Consider the following 22,271-nt stretch of genomic DNA (forward strand, 5'->3'; position numbering starts at 1 on the left):
ACATGAGGCAGGAGAGCTTCAGGGAGCCACCCACAGGTTGAAAGCTGCAGAGAGTACCTTGAGGAAGGATGAGAGTAGAACTGAGGACAATCTGCAGCAGGGTGAAAAGAATACTACCAGAGGGATGTCTGCTGAAGAAAGAGTGAACAACTATAAGAAGACTGCCCTGGGTGGTACAGGAGGGGGCCTGCCAGAAGCCATCAGTGACAGGGAGGGATGAAGAATTCAAGGACCTATGCATAGCAATGAGGGAGGAGTGAGCTTAAAGGTGTGCCCCAGAACAGAAAAAGTGAAGGTCTGTGTGCAGGTGGAAGGAGGACAGCAGGGGGCATCTGATGGTGGGACAGGTGGAGGGCTTAAGTGGGAAGCCTGGAGGGAGGCAGGAGGAGGGCTGCAGGAGGAGGGCTGCAGGAGGTGGCCCAAATTGGAGCCTGAAGACAGCAACAGGAAAGGAAGAAAGCCTCTGCGGTCAGGATCCATGGTGGGGAGAGAGTTTGGCAGCAGATGTCTGGAGGATAGCTTCATGGATTTGGTGGGGCAGAAAGATGGCTGCAGGGGGAAGAAAAAGAGATGCAGGTAGTCATCCATTCTGGGGAGTGAAGAGGGATAAAGGAGGAAATGCAGAGTGATACACTGAAGGGCTACAGATAGCAATCTGATGTGGGGGCAGATAGAGGAATGTAGGGAGCAGCCTGAAGCCAGGAAGGAGTAGGGTTGCTGGGGTTGCCCTGAGATGGGAGAGAGAGAGCATCAGGTAGTGAGGTCCATGCTGAAGACTCAGGAGGGATTCAGGGGACTACACAGAGCTATTTTGTGGAGAGATGCCGGGGATGGCCCCACAGTAGAAAAATAAGTTTTTCTTTTCTGGTCTTCCTAGGGAAGAAAGGAGGGCTACAGCAGGCAATCCCTTGTGAGGGCTGGAGGAGGCCTGAAAGAGGAGGGACAGTGTCAGGTAGGAAGTAGGGCAGCAGGGAACTGGACGACAGCTGCAGGGTGTGGGTCTGAGGGGAGTGGAGAGAGCTGCAGGGAGTATACCCAGCAGGGAGAAAGGAGTGCTACAAAGGGCCTGGGGCTGCCCTGAAGCAAGACAGCAGGGGGCAGCCTTTAGGAAGCTGGATGAGAGCAGCAGTGGATGGCTTGGAGTTGGGTGGGAGAAGAGCTAAGAGACTGAGCCCAAGGCCTGGAGGAAGCATGGCAGCAGGGGGCAGAAGGAGAGCATCAGGGGGTCAGGCCCATAGTAAGTGCAGTAAGGCCTGTAGGGGAATGGCTAAGTCGGATAGGGAGGTAGTCTGCAGGTAGGAGGAAGAGAACTGCAGTGGGTGGTCCATGGGAAAATGGTAAGAGAGTTTCAGGGAGCCTGACACTGACACAGTGAGAGAAGGGCTGTAAGGGGAAATCCAGAGCAGGTAGAGAGAAGGGGGAACTGCATGGGAGAAGCATGGGGAAATGAAGAAGAACACTGCAGGGGTTGATTAACAGGAGCCAACTGGAGGCTGCAGGGAGAGGATGCAGGCAGGGAGGGAGGATTTTTGCAAGACGCAGCCAGTGGGGTAGAGGGAGCCTAGGGTGGAAAATGGGAAGTGCTGCAAGTGGTGATGCAGGATAGGGTTGCAGAAGGACTTCACTGGGTTTTAGGTGACAGTGAGGAAGGAGGGCTCTATGGGATGGGCTAGCCTGAAAAGGGAGTAGGGAGGTACTGTGTGTTTTGAGACCAGAGTAGAGAAAGGTTTAAGAGGCTAATAGTGGCAGGGAGGATGGAGGGAGGGCTGAAGGTGCCTGCCAGAGGAGAGACTTGAGTACATCTGCAGGAGGAACCTTAAGGAAGCATGGGAAGAGACATTTGTGGGGCAGAGGAAAGCTGCAAGGTTTGAGCTCTTGTGATGGGTTGAAGAGGGGCGTCAGTGGGTCGCCCAGGTGTAAGATGAGAACTGCATGAATCGGCCCAAGATGAGATGGAAGGAAGTCTATAGGAGGCAGCCAGTACAGCCTAGGAAGATGCCTGCAGGAGAGGGGCCAGAGGCTGGGCAGGAGTAGGGCTCGGGAGGCAGTCTGAGGTGGGTCTTGGGGAAAGCTGCAGGAAACATGCCCATGGCAGAAAGGAGAGAAGCATGTAGCAGGTCCACAGCCCAGGAGAAAGAGTGCTCCAGGAGGCAGTCAAAGTGGGGCAGGAGAAGGGCTGCTGCCAGCCCCTAGAGGTGAAGATGGAAGATGAATAATTACAAATTGTGTTTCTCACTGGCTGTTTATTCATTTCAATCCATTTATTTAAAGCAAAAAAGCATGGCTCCAAAGAGAGCAAGAAATGTACAGAACATGTCTCAACCCCTGTGATCATGCCTTTGAACACACATGATCATAATCCTCCTCATCTGATGTCATGGGCTATCTTCTTAGATTCACTTTCAGTATCCATATCATAGGTCTCCACGTTTGATGACTGCATCATGGCTTTGTTTTCTGGAGGTGTTGAAAGGAAAACAAAACTTACTCGTAAAATTCATAATAGGTATTGTTTTGATAACACATTCTGGCACAAGAAAAAGAAAGAATAAGTGAAAAATACAGGCATACATTGTAGTAACTATGGTAGTGGACAGGGAAGTCCTTAAAGAAACAGAATCTTCAGAAAGAAGTAATCTGTCTCTTTCTCCTTGCAGAGACAGACACAGTCCATTATACAGTAAAAACTTCTTCCTTGAATTTGCTTCCTCTCTGTGGTTATTCCATCATACGAGACCTACTTGTGATTTTCTGCTTTTCTTTTTTTTTTGAATTTTTGGCGGAGGTTGGGTTGGAACCCCCTATCTCTGGTAAGTGAGGCGGCACCCTACTCCTTTGAGACACAGGTGCCATTTTTTTTTTTTTTTTAATGAACCACCCTAAGATCCAGAATAATAGTGTGTTATAAGCTGGAACTGACACTTTGCTACTTCTGGTCATTCTTTAGCGAAAAGAACATCAAGATTTGAGATTAGACAGCCACCCTGACAGGTACATCATAGAGAAAAGTCAACTTAGCATTATACTGCAGTGTAAAGCGAGATGAGAGAGAGAGACAGAGTAACATAAGAACCCACCTGAAGAAAAAAGAAAGATGAAAAATCAACAGCTCACAATGAAGCTAATGCAAAAGACAGCAACTATAAATAAATAGTTGAAGTTACACAAATGGCATTCAGAATATGGATGGGAAATGAAATGAATGGAATTGAAGAGAAAATTGAAAACATGTTTAAGAAGTACAAAAATAATAGGAAAAGAAAGAAAAACAAAAAAGAAAACTGAAAAAATTAGCAAAGTTGAAGACATGCCACAGAGGATCCAGACAAAATTAGGAGGTTATGACAGAGCAGGAAGTACAGGAAGAGACATTAAGGAATAGAACAAAAATAGAACAAACAGTGGAGAAGAAAAAACCTCAGAGCTTAAAGATAAGGCTCTTTAGCTAACACAGTAATTTAACAATGCTCTAAAGAAAAAAAACAAATGCAAGCAATCTCTTAGAGAGATATAACTATGCAAAGCATCCAGACATATGAATATTAGGTGTCCCTGAAGGTAAAGAAGAGAGTCCTAAGAGCATGGAGGGTCTATCTAAAGATATTACAGCTGGAAATTACCCAACCATTACCACAGAAATAGCCATGCACTTAGTAGATGACTATTGAACTCCAGTATGAATAATTCATATAGGACATCTCCTAGACTAACTGAAGTTTACCTGGCAAAAGTCAGCATGAAATAAAAAGTTTCAAAAGATGACAGACATAAGCATCATCTTACCTACAAGGGTAAATTATCAGATTAACAGCTAAATTTTTAGTGGAAAACTTCAAGGCAGAAAAGACCAGGCTCCTCTCTTGAATCTGCTCAAACACCACAACCACCAGACTAAGACTTTCTATCCTACAAGACTAAGTTTCATATTCAGTGGAGAAATCAAATCTATTCCTACCATGCTACCTTTAAGGACATGTTACCCCTGCCTGCCCTGCAGAAAAGACTAAGTCCTGTCTTAAGTACAGGAAAATACAAGAAACCCACGACAATGTCAAACTCCCTAGAAATCCTAGCAACTACAATTCCCCGAGTGACATTTCAGAATCTCATACATTATAACAAACAGAAATGCGCCCTACTTATCTATTCTCTAATTAAGTCTGAATGGCTTGCATTCCCCACCGAAGAAACACAGGCTGGATGACTGGATTAAAAATAAAGAAAGAAAGAAAGAAAGAAAAAGAAAAGAAAAGAAAAGAAAGAGAAAACATGAATATGCACTCTTCAAGAAACTGAACTAACCCCAAGGACACAACAGGATGCAGTGCCAGGATTGGAAAGCAAACATTTCTCCACATGGAAAATAAAAGAATGTGAGAATACCACTTCTCATCACAGATACTATTGACTTGAAGTAACAAACATGAATAAATGAAAGGTCATCACATACTGAGGAATGGAACAGTTTATCAAGAAGACATGTCAGTGCTAAATAATAATACACTCTACTGAGGCACTGCCTGATTTAAAAGGCCAAATCTGCTGGATCTAAAGAAAATGACAAATAGCAAGACCACAATTGCTCGAGATTTCAACACCCCACTGACAAAACTGGAGATATCCAAGCAGAAAGTAAACAGGGAAACATTGAACTGAAACCCGTCCCTAGAACAAATGGGTTAAATAGACAATTACATAACACTTCACCTGAATACCACTGAAGACACATCCTTAGCAACATGCATGATTCTCCAAGATTGATCATATCCTAGGTTGTAAACTGGCCTCATTGAATTACACAAATGATAAAGTGGAACTTACAGACCTTAGTGAAATTAATGAAGAATGGAGGTGGAACAAAATCATTCATTTCCTCGCATAGTCATGAATACTAACCAATAGCTTTCCCGAGAAAAAGATAAAGATTAAAACACATGTATTCCACAAAAACAGTGATAATGAGGCCACAAGCCACAAAACATTTGGGATACAGCAAAAGTGGTCAGGAAAGGGAAATTCATTGCCATAAACAGCTACATCCAGAAATCAGAAAGAACACAAATCAACAACACAATGGCTTCTATCCCAAGTAAATGCAAAAGGAAGAGCATTCTATTACTAAACAGCAGAAGAAGGAACCAAAAGGAGATCATAGAACTAAATGAAATCAAGGCAAGAAAAAAAATCAAAAATTAACAAAGCTAAAAGACGTTACTCTGGAAAGAAACAAAATTGATTACCCTTGTCCTTGATTAATCTTAAATAAAGAAGTATGATGTCTAATAAAGTCAACCAGAAATTAAAAAGGGGAAATAACAGATATCATGAATATATAACACTTGTTGACTAAATCCTACAAAAATCTCTATGCCCAGAAATGTGAGAATTCTGGAGGAAACGGACAAATTTCTGGAAGCACAGTAGTTCTCTAGACCCAATCAGGAAGAAATAGATCTCCTAAATAGACCAATTGATCAATTACTGAAATGTAAACAAAAGTAAAGAAAGGTGGCAACAACAAAGGCTTTAACCAGATAGCTTCACATCAGAAATCTACTAAACCTTCAAAGAAGTGGTACCAATATTGCACAATCTATTCCACAAAATTGAGAGAGAAGGAACCCCCCCACCATGTCCTTTTATGAAGCTAATATCACACTGTTACCAAATCCAGGAAAGGCCAGAGAAATAACTCATAACTCCCAACATTTTTAATGGCTATAGATGCAAAAGTACTCTATAAAACTCAACACACAAAATCCTGCTGTACCACAAAAAAATAAATAAATAAAATAAAAAAGTTGATGACAAGTGGATTTCTTCCCAGAGATGTGTAACTTAACCACTTTTATAGTACATTAAAAAGAAGTAATAACAAAGAATATAGGATCCAGTCCATGGATACAGAAAAAGCATCAGCCAAATGTCAGCACCTTCTTAAATAACAAACTCAATGAAATTATCATAGATGTGACATTCCTTAAATTGATAGAGGTGTTCTATGACAAATCCACACCCAGCAAGATTTTGAGTTGAGAAAAACTGAAAATATTTCCCCTTAAATCAAAATCTGATGAGTATGTCCTTTATCGCCACTACAATTCTACATGGTTCTGGAAGTCCAACACAGAATAATCAGATTTAAAAAAATCAAATATAAGATGCACCGCAGGTGTAATCCCACCAATCATCCGCCCTCTGCCCAACCTCCACCTCCCTCCACTCCCTCTCCCCCTTTCCCATATTCTTAGGTTATAACTGGGTTATAGCTTTCATATGAAAGCCATAAATTAGTTTTATAGTAGAGCTGAGTACATTGGATACTTTTTCTTCCATTCTTGAGATACTTTACTAAGAAGAATATGGTTCCAGCTCCATCCATGTAAACATGAAGGAGGTAAAGTTTCCATCTTTCTTTAAGGCTGCATAATATTCCATGGTGTACATATACCACAACTTAGTAAATGTAGAATATAAATCTCTTAACACAATAACTTAAGAAAATGCCAGGAAGGGTATGTTAACCAGTGTGATGAAAATGTGTTAAATGGTCTGTATAACCAGTGTATGGTTCCCCATGATTGCATTAATGTGCAAGCTATGGTTTAATAAAAAAAAGGAAAAAAATCTGAATATTCAGTATTGTGATTTTAGGATTTGTTTATTGATGTGATAAATCAAATTCCTGTTCTTAAAAAAAAGCAAATCTATCTATAATTGGGTATGGACGTGGAGAAATTCTCACTCTTTGCCAAAAGCTGATGATATGATCTTGTACCTAGAAAATTACAAAGATCCAACCAAGTGTCTAATGGGATTTCAAGATAGATACAATATCCCAGGATATAAAAAACAATGTACTCAGATGGGGGGCCATCATATATGCTAACAATACTCAAACTGAGAATAAAATCAAGGACACAATTTGCTTCGCAATAGCATCAAAAATAAATAAATAAAGGACCTTAAAATATATTTCACAAAGGATAGGAAGAATCTCTCCAGAGAGAACTATTAAACACTGAGAAAAAAATTACAGATGATGTGAACAGAGAAAAGAACTGATGCTGTTCAAATGCAGATACTACCTGAAGTAATCTAAAGATTCAATGAAATCCCTATTATAATATGAACATCGTATTTTCTAGATCTTGAAAAAATAGTTTTATGCTTCTTTTGGAATTAGGAAAACAAACAAACAAGCAAAAAAAAAAAAAAAAAAGAAATGGCCAATGCAATTCTCCCGAAGAAGAACAAATCTGGAGACTCCACTTTACCAGACATTAGATTATACAACAAGTCTATAATGATGAAACAGCAAGATACTGTTGTAACATTAAAGTCATAGATCAATGGAATAGAACAGAGAGTCTAGACATGAAACCAGCCTTATATTTCCATATTATCTTTGATGAAACACACAAAACCATAGATTGTGGAAGTGAATTCCCATTAAATAAATGGTGCTGGGAATGCTGGTTAGTCACATGTAAAAAAGCTGAAACAGAAGCTGCGCCTCTTACCATTCACAATAGATAAAAGATTTAAACCTAAGACACACAACTATAAAGAAACCAGATTAAAGTGTGGGAAAAGCTATTAATCTTTTCAGTTTAGAAAATGCTTTGTAAAGAATACAATTCTGGAAATCACAGCAAAAACAAAATTAAACAAATGAGATTGGATCAAGTGAAAAAGTTTCTGCAGACCTAAATGATATAACATAGCAAAGAGACAACCTATAGGACGGGAAAAGACATGTGCACGGTACACATTCAACAAAGAAACAATAACCAGAACTTACAAGAACCCAAGCAAATCAATAAGAAAAGATTGAACAACTTCTTTAGAAACTGTGCAAGGGACATGAACACAACCTTTATGGGAATAGTCTACTGTACTATAAGTACCTGAAAAATGCTCATTGTTCCTAATCATCAAGGAAATGCAAATAAATACAATATGGAGACATCACTATGCCCACTAAGAATGGATGATGTCATAAATTTCCAAGACATCAAATGGTGCACAGATGTCGAGAGAAAGGAACACTCGGGGACGGCTGGTGAGAGTGAAAACTACTTAAAACATCTTGGGAAAGTAGTATGGAGATTCCTCCAAGCACAAAAAGTAGTCCTACCATTAGATTCTGTCATTCCACTACTTGGTATTTACACAAAAGAAACAAAAAGATATTTTATCATAAAGATATTTACAATTCAATATTTATAGCAGCACAATCTGCAATTACAAAGATGTGGAAACAATGGAAATGACCTCCAACACATGAATGTATTAATAGATTATGGTCTGTGTAAACCACAGAATACAACTCTGCTTCAAAAATTATGGGGTTTAGGGCGGCACCTGTAGCTCAAAGGAGTAGGGCTCCAGCCAAATATGCCGGAGGTGGCGGGTTCAATCCCAGCCCCTCCCAAAAACAGCAAAAAAAAAAAAAAAAATATATATATATATATATACGGTTTGTGTGCAGTGTCTGTGGCTCAAAGGGGTAGGGCGCTGGCCCCATATGCCTGAGGTGGTGGGTTCAAACCCAGCCTTGACCAATAACTGTGGGGAAAAAAATGGGGTTTCGTATCTTTTGTAAAAAGCTAGATAAAATTGGAGTCCATTCTCATAAGTATCACAACAATGCAAAAACTAAAACCACATTTAATAAGCGCTAAATTTGGACTAGTAAATAAGCACCTAAATGCACACATTAGAGGAAAAGTCATTGAAACTCAAGTCGGTGAGACGGGGATAGGGCATATGTAAATTTCCATGCAACAGGTACACTGTATGGGTATATTGCATACTTCTTAGGTATACAACTTACAATTCAAATTTTAACCCTGTAAAAATCAACTACAGAACCTAATCATATCTATCCACATATTAATCTAATCATATCTATCCCCATATTAACAAAGGAACCTAGTAAGGAAAAAAAGTCACTTTCAGGTGTGTCTTGGTGTCACTGTTTCCGTGAACAGAGAAGCCAAGAACACAAAACAATTATAGCTTGGACCCAGTACATCCTCCATGTTGTGTTAAGCGAGACAGAGACAAATCCTGGTTCTAAAACATGTGATAACAGCACCATCACAACTCCATGGATTCCTTAACTTACCTTCTCTTCTGATTCGCATGGTGACTGTTCAGAGCCAGGGCCTCTTTCAGATCTAAACTCAATGGCCAGGGATTGGCAGTGATACAGCACACTGGTAATTCTGCTTTGCCTTCAAGAGATCTGCCTCCTTTCTTAGCCAGAAAGGTCTTTATCTTTATACGACTTCATGGAATGGAAGTAAAAGGATGCCATCTGGAACCATGAAGATGCATTCCTCCCACTATTTGAACACCTCTAAGAACAATAAGATGAATGTTTTTCCAATGAAGGCATTTGGAGATGTAGTAGTGCAGCCAAGATGAAGTGCCAGGGTGGGCTGGGCAGAACAGAGGATGGATGAGGATGAAGAAAATAAAGATTGAGACACAGAAGTTTTTGGTTGTTTTCCTACTGAGAAGAGATCCATAGCTCCATCTTCAGAGAAGAGTTCCATAGCTCCATCTTGAGCAGTAACAAATACTCAAGAGAGCACAGGGTCTGCAGTCAGAAAAACAGCCCTAGAGTTTCCTTTCTGCCATACACTCCTAAAGTGTACTTGCACAAGTTACTTTAACTCTTCAAGTCTTAGTCTTCACATAGTCAAATGGAAATATTAATAACTGCTGTCTTCTCAAGATCAAAAATACTTGTGCAAATAAAAATGCTTCTAACCTCCAAAACATGTGAAAAAGTGTGAGCTACTTAACTCTACTACTGCACAGGAATGAAGCCCAGTTAATGTCATACCATCCTCCATTATACCATCCTCAAATTCTTATGATTGAGGCTATATACTAAGGAATTCAACATGGGACATATGACATTATTCATAATGTGAGTAGTTGTATCCAGCAAGGGCTTTAGGGTTGACCTCAGGTAAGTGAAGACCACTTACACATAGAGGAGTAGAATGTCAGTGAAGTGGGAAGTGTGAGTGAAGAAAACACAGCATTAGCCCATAGTAGAGAATATTTGCAAGATGGAGCAAGTGGATGATGGGTCTCTAAAGGAGAATGAGAAGAAAACAGCCTGGTGACATGAGGTTCACATTGATGAACTCCGCCATCTTTAAGGCTGGGGTATCATCACAAGCCAGTTTTCAGATACTGGGATTTCACACAAGGTATTCCACTTCAATGAGGCCACAGATGGGCAATGGGAAGGTGACAGTGGTGAGAAAGATGCCCTGAATGAAACTAAATATGATCTCCCTTGTCTAATATGGTGCTCATTCTGTGGTTCTTGATAATGATGTAGTGTAGAGAGTATCATGTGGTAACAAAGCAGTTGTAGCCCATCTATGGGTATAGAAAACACTCAATACAATCCAGGAAATGGTGGAAAAAGAGCTTTGACACTCAGCCTGGATAAAAAACAGTGTGTCACCTTCCAATCCTACAGAAAGGAAAAACATGTCAAAATGAAATGAGTAGCACAAGAAGAAGGATGTGGTGTAGGGTGAAGCTGAGTGAGGAGATAATAGCTGGTAGGATGAGAAGCATCCTCCCAAAGGACAAATGCAGACCAAAAGCAAAACAAAGAACCTCATCTCCAGGCTGTGTGTAGGGTGCCTGAAAAATAAATTGAGTCACCACCAAGAGATTCCTCATAGCTTTGAGACAGTACAAACTTGAAACCCAAGAGATTCAAGACACAAGAGTCTTAACCCCAAAGTCACATTACCATGCTTTTTCCTGAAGACTCAATGGGCTGTGTTTTAAAAAGTGATAACCTACTTTTTCAAGAGCAAAAGTCAGATCTTTATCAAAACACTAGTAGTAAAAAGTTTCTATTTCAGAATCTACCAATTACTTAACTGAAGAAAGAAATGTTTTCTAGAGTCTTCTGTAGAAAGATCAATGTTTAAAGACATTCAAAGTCTTCTGAAGTTAGACCACTTTTATTTTGGATATATTCTCTTTGAGCATATTTGTGTTTTAAACACAAACTAACACATTTAATAAGTAGGCAAGACAGATGCTACTAATCCTGAGAAGTAGGATATCAAGAGCGACCATTTTCTTTTCCATCGCATCTTTTATTCGTGACGTCTTTGAAGTTACCCAAAGTTCTTGAATCATGATTTTCTGTCCTGTGGCTGCATGAATGGACTGCTTCCTAGAATGAAGTTGGGAAGGCTTGTGATTGAGAAATGGTGTAGAGATGGCCACTCACTTACACTGAACATTTCACATTGTTTTATTCATCAACAGACATAGTCGTACTCTTAATTTTTTGATTAACTATGTTTTTTTTAAGTTCAGATTAATATGGGAGCATAGTTAAGTTACATGGTTCGCATAAGTAAGGTTAAAGTCTGAGTTGCAAATGTGTCCTTCAAACAGGGGTGCAATGCACATGGTGAGTGGGAATTTACCAGACTTCTTCCTCGAATCCCATCGAGTTTTTCTCTCATAGGAGCATGTATTAATCTAATGGTGCCACTTTAGGACTAAGTACATGTGATGTTTGTTGTTGATTCTTGTGACACTTCACTGAGGAGACTGGCTTCCAATTACATCCATGTGTTGCAAAAGATACAAAATATCCACCTTTTTTTAGTGTAGAATAGCATTCCATGATACATATAAATATTCCAGAATTTATGACTCCATGTGTTGAAGGTCTCTTGGGTTATTTCCACATCTTCATGATTGTGTATTGTGCTGCTATAAACATTCAAAGGCTGGTATCTTAATAAAATGTTCCTTTATTATCTTGGGAAAATTTCTAGTAATGGGATTCATATAAAATAGTAGGCCCATACTTAGCTCTTTTAGGCCTCTTCATACTTCTTTCCATATGGGCCATAGTAGTTGCAGTTCCATCACGAGTGCATGAGTATTGCTTTCTTTCTGCACCCATGCCAGCATCTGCTGCTTTGAGACCTTATGATTGGGGTATTCTCACTGGGGACAGGTGTAATCTGAAATCTTAATGGTTTGGATTTATACTTCTCTGATAATTAATGACAAAGAGCATGTATTCACAATTAGTTTTTCCATTAATCTGTTTTAGTGAGACAAGTTTCTATTCTTCTCTCTTGCTCAGTTAATAAAATTATTTAATCTTATTGATTTTCTTGACTTGCCTATATATTCTGGTTATTAGTCTTTTGGTGATGTCTAGTATCTTTTTCTGGAATGGCCATTAGAGTTAATCTCATATTACTGTTGATGTCCTGAATATCATCAAAATGTTTTCCTTTCAATGTTTTCATTACCTTCACAGAAAGGAATAAGTCATAATGGACAGATGAGACAAGTAGCGAGGATGATGAAGATCAGGAGGAAGAGGGGGAGGAAGATGAAGAAGAGGAAGAGGAGGAGGAGCAGGAGGAGGAGGAGGAGGAGGAGGAGGAGGAGGTGGAGGCCAAACCAAGAGTGAAAATGATGTTGCTCACTATTAACTCCCTCACAGACAGTGCTATGTGATCTGGTGCCTTGTCATCATGGAAGAGCTATGACTTTTTGGCTACAAATTCAGAACTTTTCTGTTGAATTTTTTTATCTAGCCTTTTTAATACTTCCCAAACTCAACTTTGTAAACCATTTGTTTATTTTTTTTAACAAATTCATACTGAATAATTAATCTGAGATCAAAAACTTTAGCAACATCATTTTCACTCTTGGTTTGGGCTCCTCCTTTTCTTACTCCTCTTCCTCCTCTTCTTCCTCATCCTACTCTTCCTCCTCTTCCTCTTCATCCTACTCTTCCTCCTCCTCTTCTTCCTCCTCCTCATCTTTTCCCTCCACCTCCTCTTCCTCCTCTCCTCTTTCTACTCCTTCTCTTCCTTCTCCTCCTCTTCCTCCTCCTCTTGTTCCTTCTCTTCTATCTCTTCTTCCTCCTCCTAATCTACCTCCTCCAATTCCACTCCTGCTCTTCTTTCTTTCACTCTTTTCTGCTCATTTCAGCTCCTCCTCTTTATGATCATCCTCCTTGTTCTCCTCTGCATCCTCCTCTTCTTGTGGAGAATTGCCTGACTTCCGTTGTGCACTTTGACGCTAATTTTCAGGCTTGTATTGGTATTTCATTTTATTTTTCAGCAGTGATAAAACAACCCCAATCCTGGATTGTTTGCAAACATATTTTTCAGAACAATTATAATATGTATTTTTTTTCTAATTTTACTTTTGCTGCTTTAAAGTCATTGGTATCTGCAATGAGAACTACAACTTCCAGGTTCTTAGGATTTTCAATAGTATAAAATAATATTGTTTTCTAAACTTTTACCCAGTGAATGAGCAGGAAGAGGAGGAAGAAGAGAAAAAGGAGGAAGATGAGGAAGAGCAAGAGGCGGAGGAAGAGGAAAAGGAAGCGGAGGAATAGGAACAGGGAGAGGAGGAGGAAGAGGAGGAACACGAGGAGGAAGAGGAGGAGCAGGAAGAGGAGGAAGAAGAGGAGGAGAAGGAGGAGTCCAAACCAAGAGTGAAAATGATATTGCTAATGTTTTTAATCTCTGATTGATTATTCAGTATGAATTACTAAAAAATTAAAAATGGTTCACCAAGTTGATTATTGGGGAGGATTAAAAAGTTTAGATAAAAGAATGCAATGAAAACGGTCTGAATTTTTAGCCAAAAAGTCATGGCTCTTCCATCATGTAAAAGCACCAGTTCACACAGCACTGTCTGTGAGGGAGTTAAGAGCAAGCAACATCATTTTCACTCTTGGTTTGGACTCCTCCTTCTCCTCTTCCTCCTCCTCTTCTTCCTTCTCCTCTTCTTCTTCCTCCTCCTCCTCTTCCTCCTCCTCCTCCTCTACCTCCTCTTCCTCTTCCTCCTCCTACTCTTCCTCCTCCTCCTCTTCCTCCTCATCCTTCTCTACATCTTCCTCTTCCTTCTTCTCCTCCTCCTCTTCCTCCTCCATATCTTTTTCCTCCTTCTCCTCCTTTTCCTCCTTCTTCTCCTCCTCTTCCTCCTCTTCTTCCTTCTCTTCTTTCTTTTTTTCCTCCTCCTAATCTACCTCCTCCAATTCCACTCCTGCTCTTCTTTCTTCCACTCTTTCCTGCTCATTTCAGCTCCTCCTCCTCCTCCTTATGGTCATCCTCCTTGTTCTCCTCTGCATCCTCCTCTTCTTGTGGAGAATTGCCTGATTTCTGTTGTGCACTTTGATGCTTAGTTTCAGGCTTGTATTGGTATTTCATTTATTTTTTTTTTAAGCAGTGATAAAACAACCCCAAACCTGGATTGTTTGCAAACATGGTTTTCAGAACAATTATAATATGTATTTTTGTCTAATTTTACTTTTGCTGCTTTAAAGTCACTGGTATCTACAATGAGAACTACAACTTCCAGGTTCTTAGGATTTTCAATAGTATAAAATAATATTGTTGTCCAAACTTTTACCCAGTGAAGGAGCAGGAAGTGGAGGAAGAAGAGAAAGAGGAGGAATATGAGGAAGAGTAAGAGGTAGAGGAAGAGGAAAAGGAAGAGGAGGAATAGGAAGAGGGAGAAGAGGAGGAACACGAGGAGGAAGAGGAGGAGTAGGAAGAGGAGGAAGAAGGGGAGGAGGAGAAGGAGGAAGAGGGAGAGGAGGAGGAGGATGAGGAAGAGGAGGAGGAGGGAAAAGATGAGGGAAAGGAAGAGGTGGAGGAGAAGAAGGAAGAGGAGGGTGAAGAGGAGGAGGAAGATGAGGAGGAGGAAGAAGAAGAGGAGGAGGAAGAGGAGAAGGAGAAGGAGGAGTCCAAACCAAGCGTGAAAATGATGTTGCTTGCTCTTAACTCCCTCACAGACAGTGCTGTGTGAACTGGTGCTTTTTCATGATGGAAGAGCCATGACGTTTTGGCTAAAAATTCAGACCGTTTTCATTGCATTCTTTTATCTAAACTTTTTAATCCTCCCCAATAATCAACTTGGTGAACCATTTATTACTTTTTTAGTAATTCATATTGAATAATCAATCAGAGATTAAAAACATTAGCAATATCATTTTCACTCTTGGTTTGGACTCCTCCTTCTCCTCCTCTGCTTCCTCCTCTTCCTCGTCCTCCTCTTCCTCAGCCTCCTCTTCCTCCTCCTCATTGTGTTGAATGGCCTGACTTTGTGCACTTTCATGCTTAGTATCAACCTTTTCCAACTTTTTATCCTCTGTCTTGATTTCTTCATGGAAGTTAGATGTATTTTCTCAAGATAGGAGCTGTTCAGCTTCACTTTTTGTTTGCAAGTCAGGAGAAGATTTGATTCCTCCATCAAATACGAACTGTAGTTTGCAGGTTAAAGAATGCTACATTGTCAGAAATTTGTTGAAGTGCATTCAAGATAGGAACTCTTCATCTGGCCTACAAAGTTTCTGCTGAGAAATCAGCTCCCAAGTAGCTAGGGCTACAGGTGAGCCACAGCTGTTAATGTGATAGAATTAGCCTTGTAGAACAAGGTGGAGCTTATACAGGACAGCTTTTTCTATTTTTTTTTTTTTAACATATGCTGCAGCTGTGGACAAGTGCCAGACAGAATCTTGGCAGGATTCTGTGGTGGAATATCTCTGCACATTGTTACATCCATCAGCTTGTCTTTAGGAGGCTGGTCCACCTGAACTAAAGGTCATACAGGAGGCTCTGAAGCTCATTTAGAATTCAAGGGCATCAAGGCCAGAGTCCAGAGACATTATAAGTGAGTCAATGCTTCAATTCAATTGGACCATTTTCTTTGATTCATCACACTGTGGGCCAGCAGCACAGTCGCTTTTTTCTTCAAGCTCTCACATGAGGAAGCATGGCTCTCTGGAAAGCTAGATGTATCTGTCAAAAAAATCAAACAGGATTAACACTCATACTTAGAACGAATAAACCCATATTTCCTTAGAAATGAACTATATTGCTTAGTTTTATTGTCTTTTTAGGTAATGTATTTCAATTCCTACTGCCAATAAAGAAACTATTACAATATTACCACAGGTGTTAAAATGGGAAATGCCTGTTGAGGTGTACTAGATTTATCTTAGGTCCTGATGAATGGTCTTTCTCTATGCAAAATTTTCCCAAACAATGAAAATGTCATTAGACTAAGTGGTAATAACAAAATAAAAGTAAAAAAATAATTCCATATACCTAGTTCTGCATAAGAATGTACCTTTTAACATGGGTTGCTGGATGTTAAACATAGCTTACTCTTGGGAAATCCATTGACTAAGTCTATCAGTTTCTTTTGCTCAAGTTTCTGTAATATCCATTACCTCATTTCATATTTACAGTAATCGTAAAGAAACTTTCATCCACATTTTTTAGATTAAGATATTGATGCTCAGTGGCATAAAACAATTGGCCAAAGATAACATAACTAGCAGCTAGTGATATAGGAATTCGTAACCTGGAGGTTTCTTTTGTCTTTGATTTTAACATCTGCCTATCTGCGAATAATGCAAATTGTTGTCAAATGATCTCAAAGCACAGTAAAATTCTGAGAAGTGTCTCAAGAATCAGGGAGCGGAAAAAAGAAAAATAAGAACATCAGTCCTGCCTCTACTACTTCTGAGCTTTCTATTCCAGTTTCAACAATATATACGACATATATTAGAATTCCTTAGCTGGGCATTGTGGTGGGCATCTGTAGTCCAAGCTACTTGGAAGGCTGAGACAAGAGAATCACCTAAGCCCAGGAGTGGGAGATTGCTGTGAGCTGTGATGTCACAGAACTCTACAGAGGGTGATAAATTGAGAGACTATGTCAAAAACAAACATTTCTTATAAAGTTTAATTTTTCAAAAAAAAAGTGCAAACCATCCTACTGTAGCATGCTGCCTCTGATAACTTATGAAAGCTAGGAACTTATCACACACCTTATTTAACTCTACCATCCTGTTAAATAACCTGACCTGTTAGCAGGCCTTCTAAGAAATGACGGGAAACCCAGGGCTCTGTTGAGCCACATACCAGGCTTGCTTTCTTTCAGCTTGCATGGCTTTGAAGAAAACAACTGTGCCAGCATCTTCAGAGACATGAGTCCATTTTTCACAAAAAGCAACCCAATTATTGACAGTACCTGAGGGTTTTTCTTGAGTATTTTATATTCCGGATGACTCTCCAAACAGGGCAGTGACGTGTCCTCCAAAGATGTTGCGGCAGTTTTTTATCACAAATTCCACAAGCTGATTAACGTATAAAAAGAAGCATTTATTTTCATATAACATGTTGATAAATTGCATTTTATATAGTAGACTTAAATTTAAGAAAGTGTATTCTATTCAACTTCTATAAGACATTGTCTTTAAGACTAAATACCTTCCATTTCCTTTACAAATGGTGATTCAGTTCCCCAGAAAATATAATACAAAAACTTCATTACCTTTTCTGCAGAGGCCATTTCTTCTCTGCTTGCAGAAGGATGCCAGATAATACTTGGAGCCATACACACCCCTAAGTGTAAAGCATCCATTTCATTTGCCGCGGAGAGTTCAGCGATATTACTTAAGACCAGGAACACGTACCGTAAGAGCACAACGTTTGCTCTTGGTAGCTGGTCTAATAGCCTAAATACAGAAAAATGCACTTGGTAGGCAATGCAATTTATTTCAATCTTGTAAAGGCAGGCAACACTAACTTTGCATGAGGTACAAGGCAAATAGGAACCCAGCTCAGATACCCAAGTTTCAGTTAATGTAGAACCCAATAAAGTGAGAACTGCAGGGAGACAATGAGAAAAGAAACACTGGAGATTTGGGGGGGCATATTTATACACTGTCTTTACAACACAATGAAAACTTAGTAGAATTCAGATCAGTGTCATTTATAAACGAATACTCTTCATGAAATACTTCCCTGAAACTAGCTCAATATGTTGAAGCTTAGGTAAATCTTGCAACATTTAGATTACTCTCAACCACAACCCACCAAAACCTTTCTGATGAAATTAAACAGTGATTAAATTTAAATTGCTCCTTTATTTTTAACTGGCAACACAGAAATGCTGTCTCTAGGTGAAGAACCAAATCCCAGGTGTAAAGACCACCCGGTCCATTCTGAGAGTTCATTGTCTGCTCCACCATCTTCTGTGGTTGATTTTGTTCCAAATATTGCCTCATTCCTTTTTTTTTTTTTTTTTTTTTTGAGAAAGAGCCTCACTATGTCACCCTGGGTAGAGTGTTGCAGAATCAGTTGTCAGTTGTCACAGCACCCTCAAACTCTTGGGCTCAAGCTACTGTCTTGCTCCAGCCCTTTAAGCAGCTGGGACTACAGCCACCTGCCACAATGCCCAGCCATTTTTTCTTTTTTTTTGCAGGTGTTTCGCCATTGTTTAGCTGGCCCAAGCCGTGTTCAAACCTGAATCTTTCAGTGCGTGTGTCTGGCACCATAACCACTGTGCAACAGGATGCAGAGCCAAATCTTACCTCCTTTCTATCACTTTTTACATATGTGTCACGTTTTCATTACTTTCTTTTCTACTATTCTGATTTGGTAATTGCTAAGAGATTCTTTTTTTCTTTTCTTTTTCTCTCTCTTTTTATCTCTTAACAATTTTTTTTATTAAATCATAACTGGGTACATTAATGCATTTATTGGGTACAATGTGCTGATTTTGTGTACAATTTGGAATGCTTACATTAAACTGATTAACATAACCGTCACCTCACTTTCTTAATGATAGTGTTAAGACATTTATACTCTACTCTTAATTGATTGACATGTACCCTTGCAATATACATCCTAGGTGAAGTTCCACCAATTACCCACCCTCCACACGTCCTCTTCCCTTCCTTCTCCTCACTCTCCTCTTCCCTCTTTCATTCTGGGCTACAGTTGTGTTTACCTGATTATTTACCAAAATATTGTATTACTCCTACTCAGAAAACATGGACAAGCTGATATTCACGATTGTTGCTTTTTTAATAAAAGAATCTGCAACCTGAGGAAAACAAGCATGTCTGACTCCTGTTGTACAAATCACAGAAAAGACTTTCTTCAGCATAATAGTCTGAAAAGAAGTATAATTCCTCTGAGGAGGAATTATGCAGGACTTTCAAATGGACCAAAAGATTACTGGGTGTATTGTATATAAAATAAGGCATCTAGTAAACGCTTTGGGGATACTATGGGATCCTTAAGCCTTTTCACAACCAGGACTGTTTACATCTCTGTCATTGAAGATAACTGTTAGCAGTGTACATAAAACATTGCAAAAGAATTGAAAACTCTGTCTGGTACAGAGTCAACAGATTTCTCTGAACCCTTGCTCTGGTAGAAAGTGGGATATTTTCATCATTTTGTAAATTTATTTCAGTATTTCTGGCTCAATTTGGTTCAAATACGTAAGGTTACATAATGTGCAATCTATAAAGATGGCTACACTATCTTACTGATTCCCTTATTAATTATTAATTTAACTAAAAGCATTGATATGCATTTATTTCATATTTTCATGAGAGACATAGTATTTTATTTTATCTCACTTTCTTTTATTTGTGTATGTATGTATTTATTTATTTATTTTGAGACAGAGTCTCACTATGTCTCCCTTAGTAGAGTGCTGTAGCATCACAGGTCACAGCAAATGCACAGCCTTGATCTTAAGCAATTCTCTTGCCTCAGACTCCCAAGAAGCTCCTCAGGCACTCAACACAATGCTGGGCTATTTTTGTTGTTGTTGTTGTTATTGTTGTTTGGGACAGGCCAGGTTTGAACTTGCCAGTCCCGGTGTATGTGGCCATCATTCTGGCCTCTGAGCTACAGGGTCTGAGCCAACATAGCCTTTTAAAAAATATTTATCTTTTAATGGTACATAGGATAAATACATATATGAATGATATGTGTATTATAAATATGGATAAATGATATTGTGAACAATGACCAAACAAATATGTAGAATTTGATGCTATCTAAATGGCTTACACCAAACCCTAATGGAAGTGGAGTTATGATTATGCCACATGGCTTAGTTTCTGGTATCTTCAATATCTGTACTATGTTCCAACAATCCCCAAAAGTATGCATATAATTCGTATTTAAAAGATGTTCAAGGAAAAATATCTATACTAAACAATAACATGCACGTAAATGATAATGAGTGTCCTGAATTTTCACAGAACGCACACTCTTTAGTCAGAGTAAATAAACATTTCTTTTCTATTCTCTTATCATGTTGGATATATCCAAGAAAGGACTATCGAATTGGTCCCAAAATTTCCCTTGGCACGAGAAGAAACAATTTACTTTTTGTGATCATACTGACACTATACATCTCCCTTTTTTACAGACATGACTCAAGAAGCTGAGCTGGGTGATTCTCTGCTTTGTTCCCACAATATTCTCTAAATATCTCTTTTATAGGACAGATTATACTGCACTGACAGTAATTTCTTGGTTTATCTATCTTTCCCAAACTGAATTTCTTGAGAAGAGGAAATGTCATTTTCTCTCTATGACTTCAGTTCAAGAATTAATAGAGATGTTTAATTACTTTGATATTTAGCAAAATTAAGATCATAAATTGTAACCTGTGTTATGCTGCATTAATTCACTTCCAAAAACCACAGTTGACTCCCCTTTCTGACTCTTCCATGCAAGTTTCAATTTGCAAGTCTTATTGGGGTTTCTGGCAGGGTTCCATTTGATTGTGTCTGTAGAGATTTTACATTTCTTCATTTTTGTGTCTCTCAAAAATTTCATAGTGACCCACATAACAGCTAGTGAATTAATGAAAAATAGCTCTTTTTATTCATTAAAAATCAGGTACACAGAACGGGCACAATGTTCAAGCATTTCATGCTTATTGGATTAGTGAGAAAACAATGACAGTGACAAGCTCATAGAAGCCAACTTCTAACCTGCTGCCCATGAATCTAACTTTGAGTTTTAGTAGACAAATTATAAAATGTAAGGTATAAAATTAATTTTTGAGACATAAATGTTAAAATAATTACCTTTTAATTTTTTCAATTTTCTGTCTGTCGCTGCTTTTCTCCATTACGGACAGCCACTCGTGGTAGAGCCTTTTTGCAAAAATGCTTTCCGGAATGTTTTTTAGAAAATCCTTACACAGAGGAAAAACAAATGTGTTAAGGCATTATTCTCATATCAAGTATATGCCAGAGAAGCCAGAAAGAATATAACTTGTTTCAAAGTTTAGTGAAGTCCTCCCTTCCACGAACTACACAGAATTCTGTGCCAATTCACCACTGACTTTTCAACAAAGAAATGAATGCTTTAATTTTTTTTTTCCAAATAAACCCGTAGGAATAACTAAAGTCAGAATAACTGTGGGAAAGCTAAAGGACTCTCTATTTGGGTGGAACCTCCTCTGTGTACACATTTTAGCAGACTTGTACGACATCCTATGTTCTGGTGTTAAGGTGGTCTTCATGCCATCAGTATATGATATGGGAATGTTAAAAGAGCAAGTTTGAATCCACTTTACTGTTTACTCTTTTTCTGTTATGTTCCATTAGCTTCAAAACCAGTTCCTCTTCTGTATCCTTCCATTGTCTAACTATGAATGCACTCCTCTAAAATTGTTAGTGATGTAAGTTACTAACTACACTGGTGATTATATCCTTGGTGATTATCCCTTTTTATGATCATGTTGTTTCTGACCCTCACCTGCGAGTCCCCCTCCCTACATTACCTTAGGAGATTGTAGATTGTATTTTTTTGTGAAAATGAATTACTAAGTGCTCTTGTGATCATAGCCTAATAAACTGACTAACACACCTCACTCTCTGTTGCTTTCGCTTCTGGAATTATGCATGCTTGACCCCTGGAAAATTTTTGCCTTCTAAAATTCAGAGCCTCACTCAATTCAGGGTTGCACTCAGAAACTTCATTTTAAGACACTGGGGCAGTTGCCAGCCGGCTCTTCAATAAAAGTTCTCCTCTTTAATTTGACTTGTCTGATGGTGTGGTCTTTGAGGGGACTCCTGGACATAACATTATAGAGATTCCAGAGAGGTTCTCCAGACACTGACACTGCCGATACTCAGGCGGCCTCCAGAGTGAGCTTTTATTGGAAGCCCCCTGGAAACTTTCCAGGGACCCTATAGTACCCAGTGCCCTCAGGAGAAAAGCTGACAATCACTCATAAATTCTGCCAAATTCCACCTCTGGAGGGAAGAAATTTAAACACCTATATCTGCCTAGTGTCTGCAAACATGAGTGTAACAACTTGTTGTGTACATTTCTTGTTGTGCTTATTTGTTCTTGTAGACCACTGTGATAATATATAACTTTTTG

The 22,271-nt window shown here is 39.1% G+C and overlaps 1 protein-coding gene across 1 annotated transcript; it reads right to left on the bottom strand.

Annotated features, from left to right (window-relative positions):
- Window positions 1-15,831: 15,831 nt before the first annotated feature.
- On the bottom strand, window positions 15,832-21,200 carry LOC128589254 (rho GTPase-activating protein 20-like). The gene is made up of 4 exons (XM_053596223.1): window positions 20,966-21,200; window positions 17,395-17,578; window positions 17,092-17,197; window positions 15,832-15,851 (listed from the first exon to the last, which is right to left on the bottom strand). The coding sequence occupies exons 1-3, from the start codon at window positions 21,007-21,009 to the stop codon at window positions 17,114-17,116; spliced, it is 312 nt and encodes a 103-aa protein (XP_053452198.1). The 5' UTR covers window positions 21,010-21,200; the 3' UTR covers window positions 15,832-15,851; window positions 17,092-17,113.
- Between the last annotated feature and the right edge of the window lie 1,071 nt (window positions 21,201-22,271).

This window comes from Nycticebus coucang, chromosome 6, assembly GCF_027406575.1.
Source record: "Nycticebus coucang isolate mNycCou1 chromosome 6, mNycCou1.pri, whole genome shotgun sequence".
Classification (NCBI taxonomy): Eukaryota; Metazoa; Chordata; class Mammalia; order Primates; family Lorisidae; genus Nycticebus; species Nycticebus coucang.

Bases quoted from the DNA above. Each gene is read 5' to 3' on its own strand.
- LOC128589254 (XM_053596223.1), bottom strand. From the start codon at position 21,009: ATGGAGAAAAGCAGCGACAGACAGAAAATTGAAAAAATTAAAAG. The intron at 17,579-20,965 runs GTAATTATTTTA...TTCTGTATTTAG, and splicing joins AAAATTGAAAAAATTAAAAG to GCTATTAGACCAGCTACCAA. The intron at 17,198-17,394 runs GTAATGAAGTTT...TACGTTAATCAG, and splicing joins AAATGGCCTCTGCAGAAAAG to CTTGTGGAATTTGTGATAAA.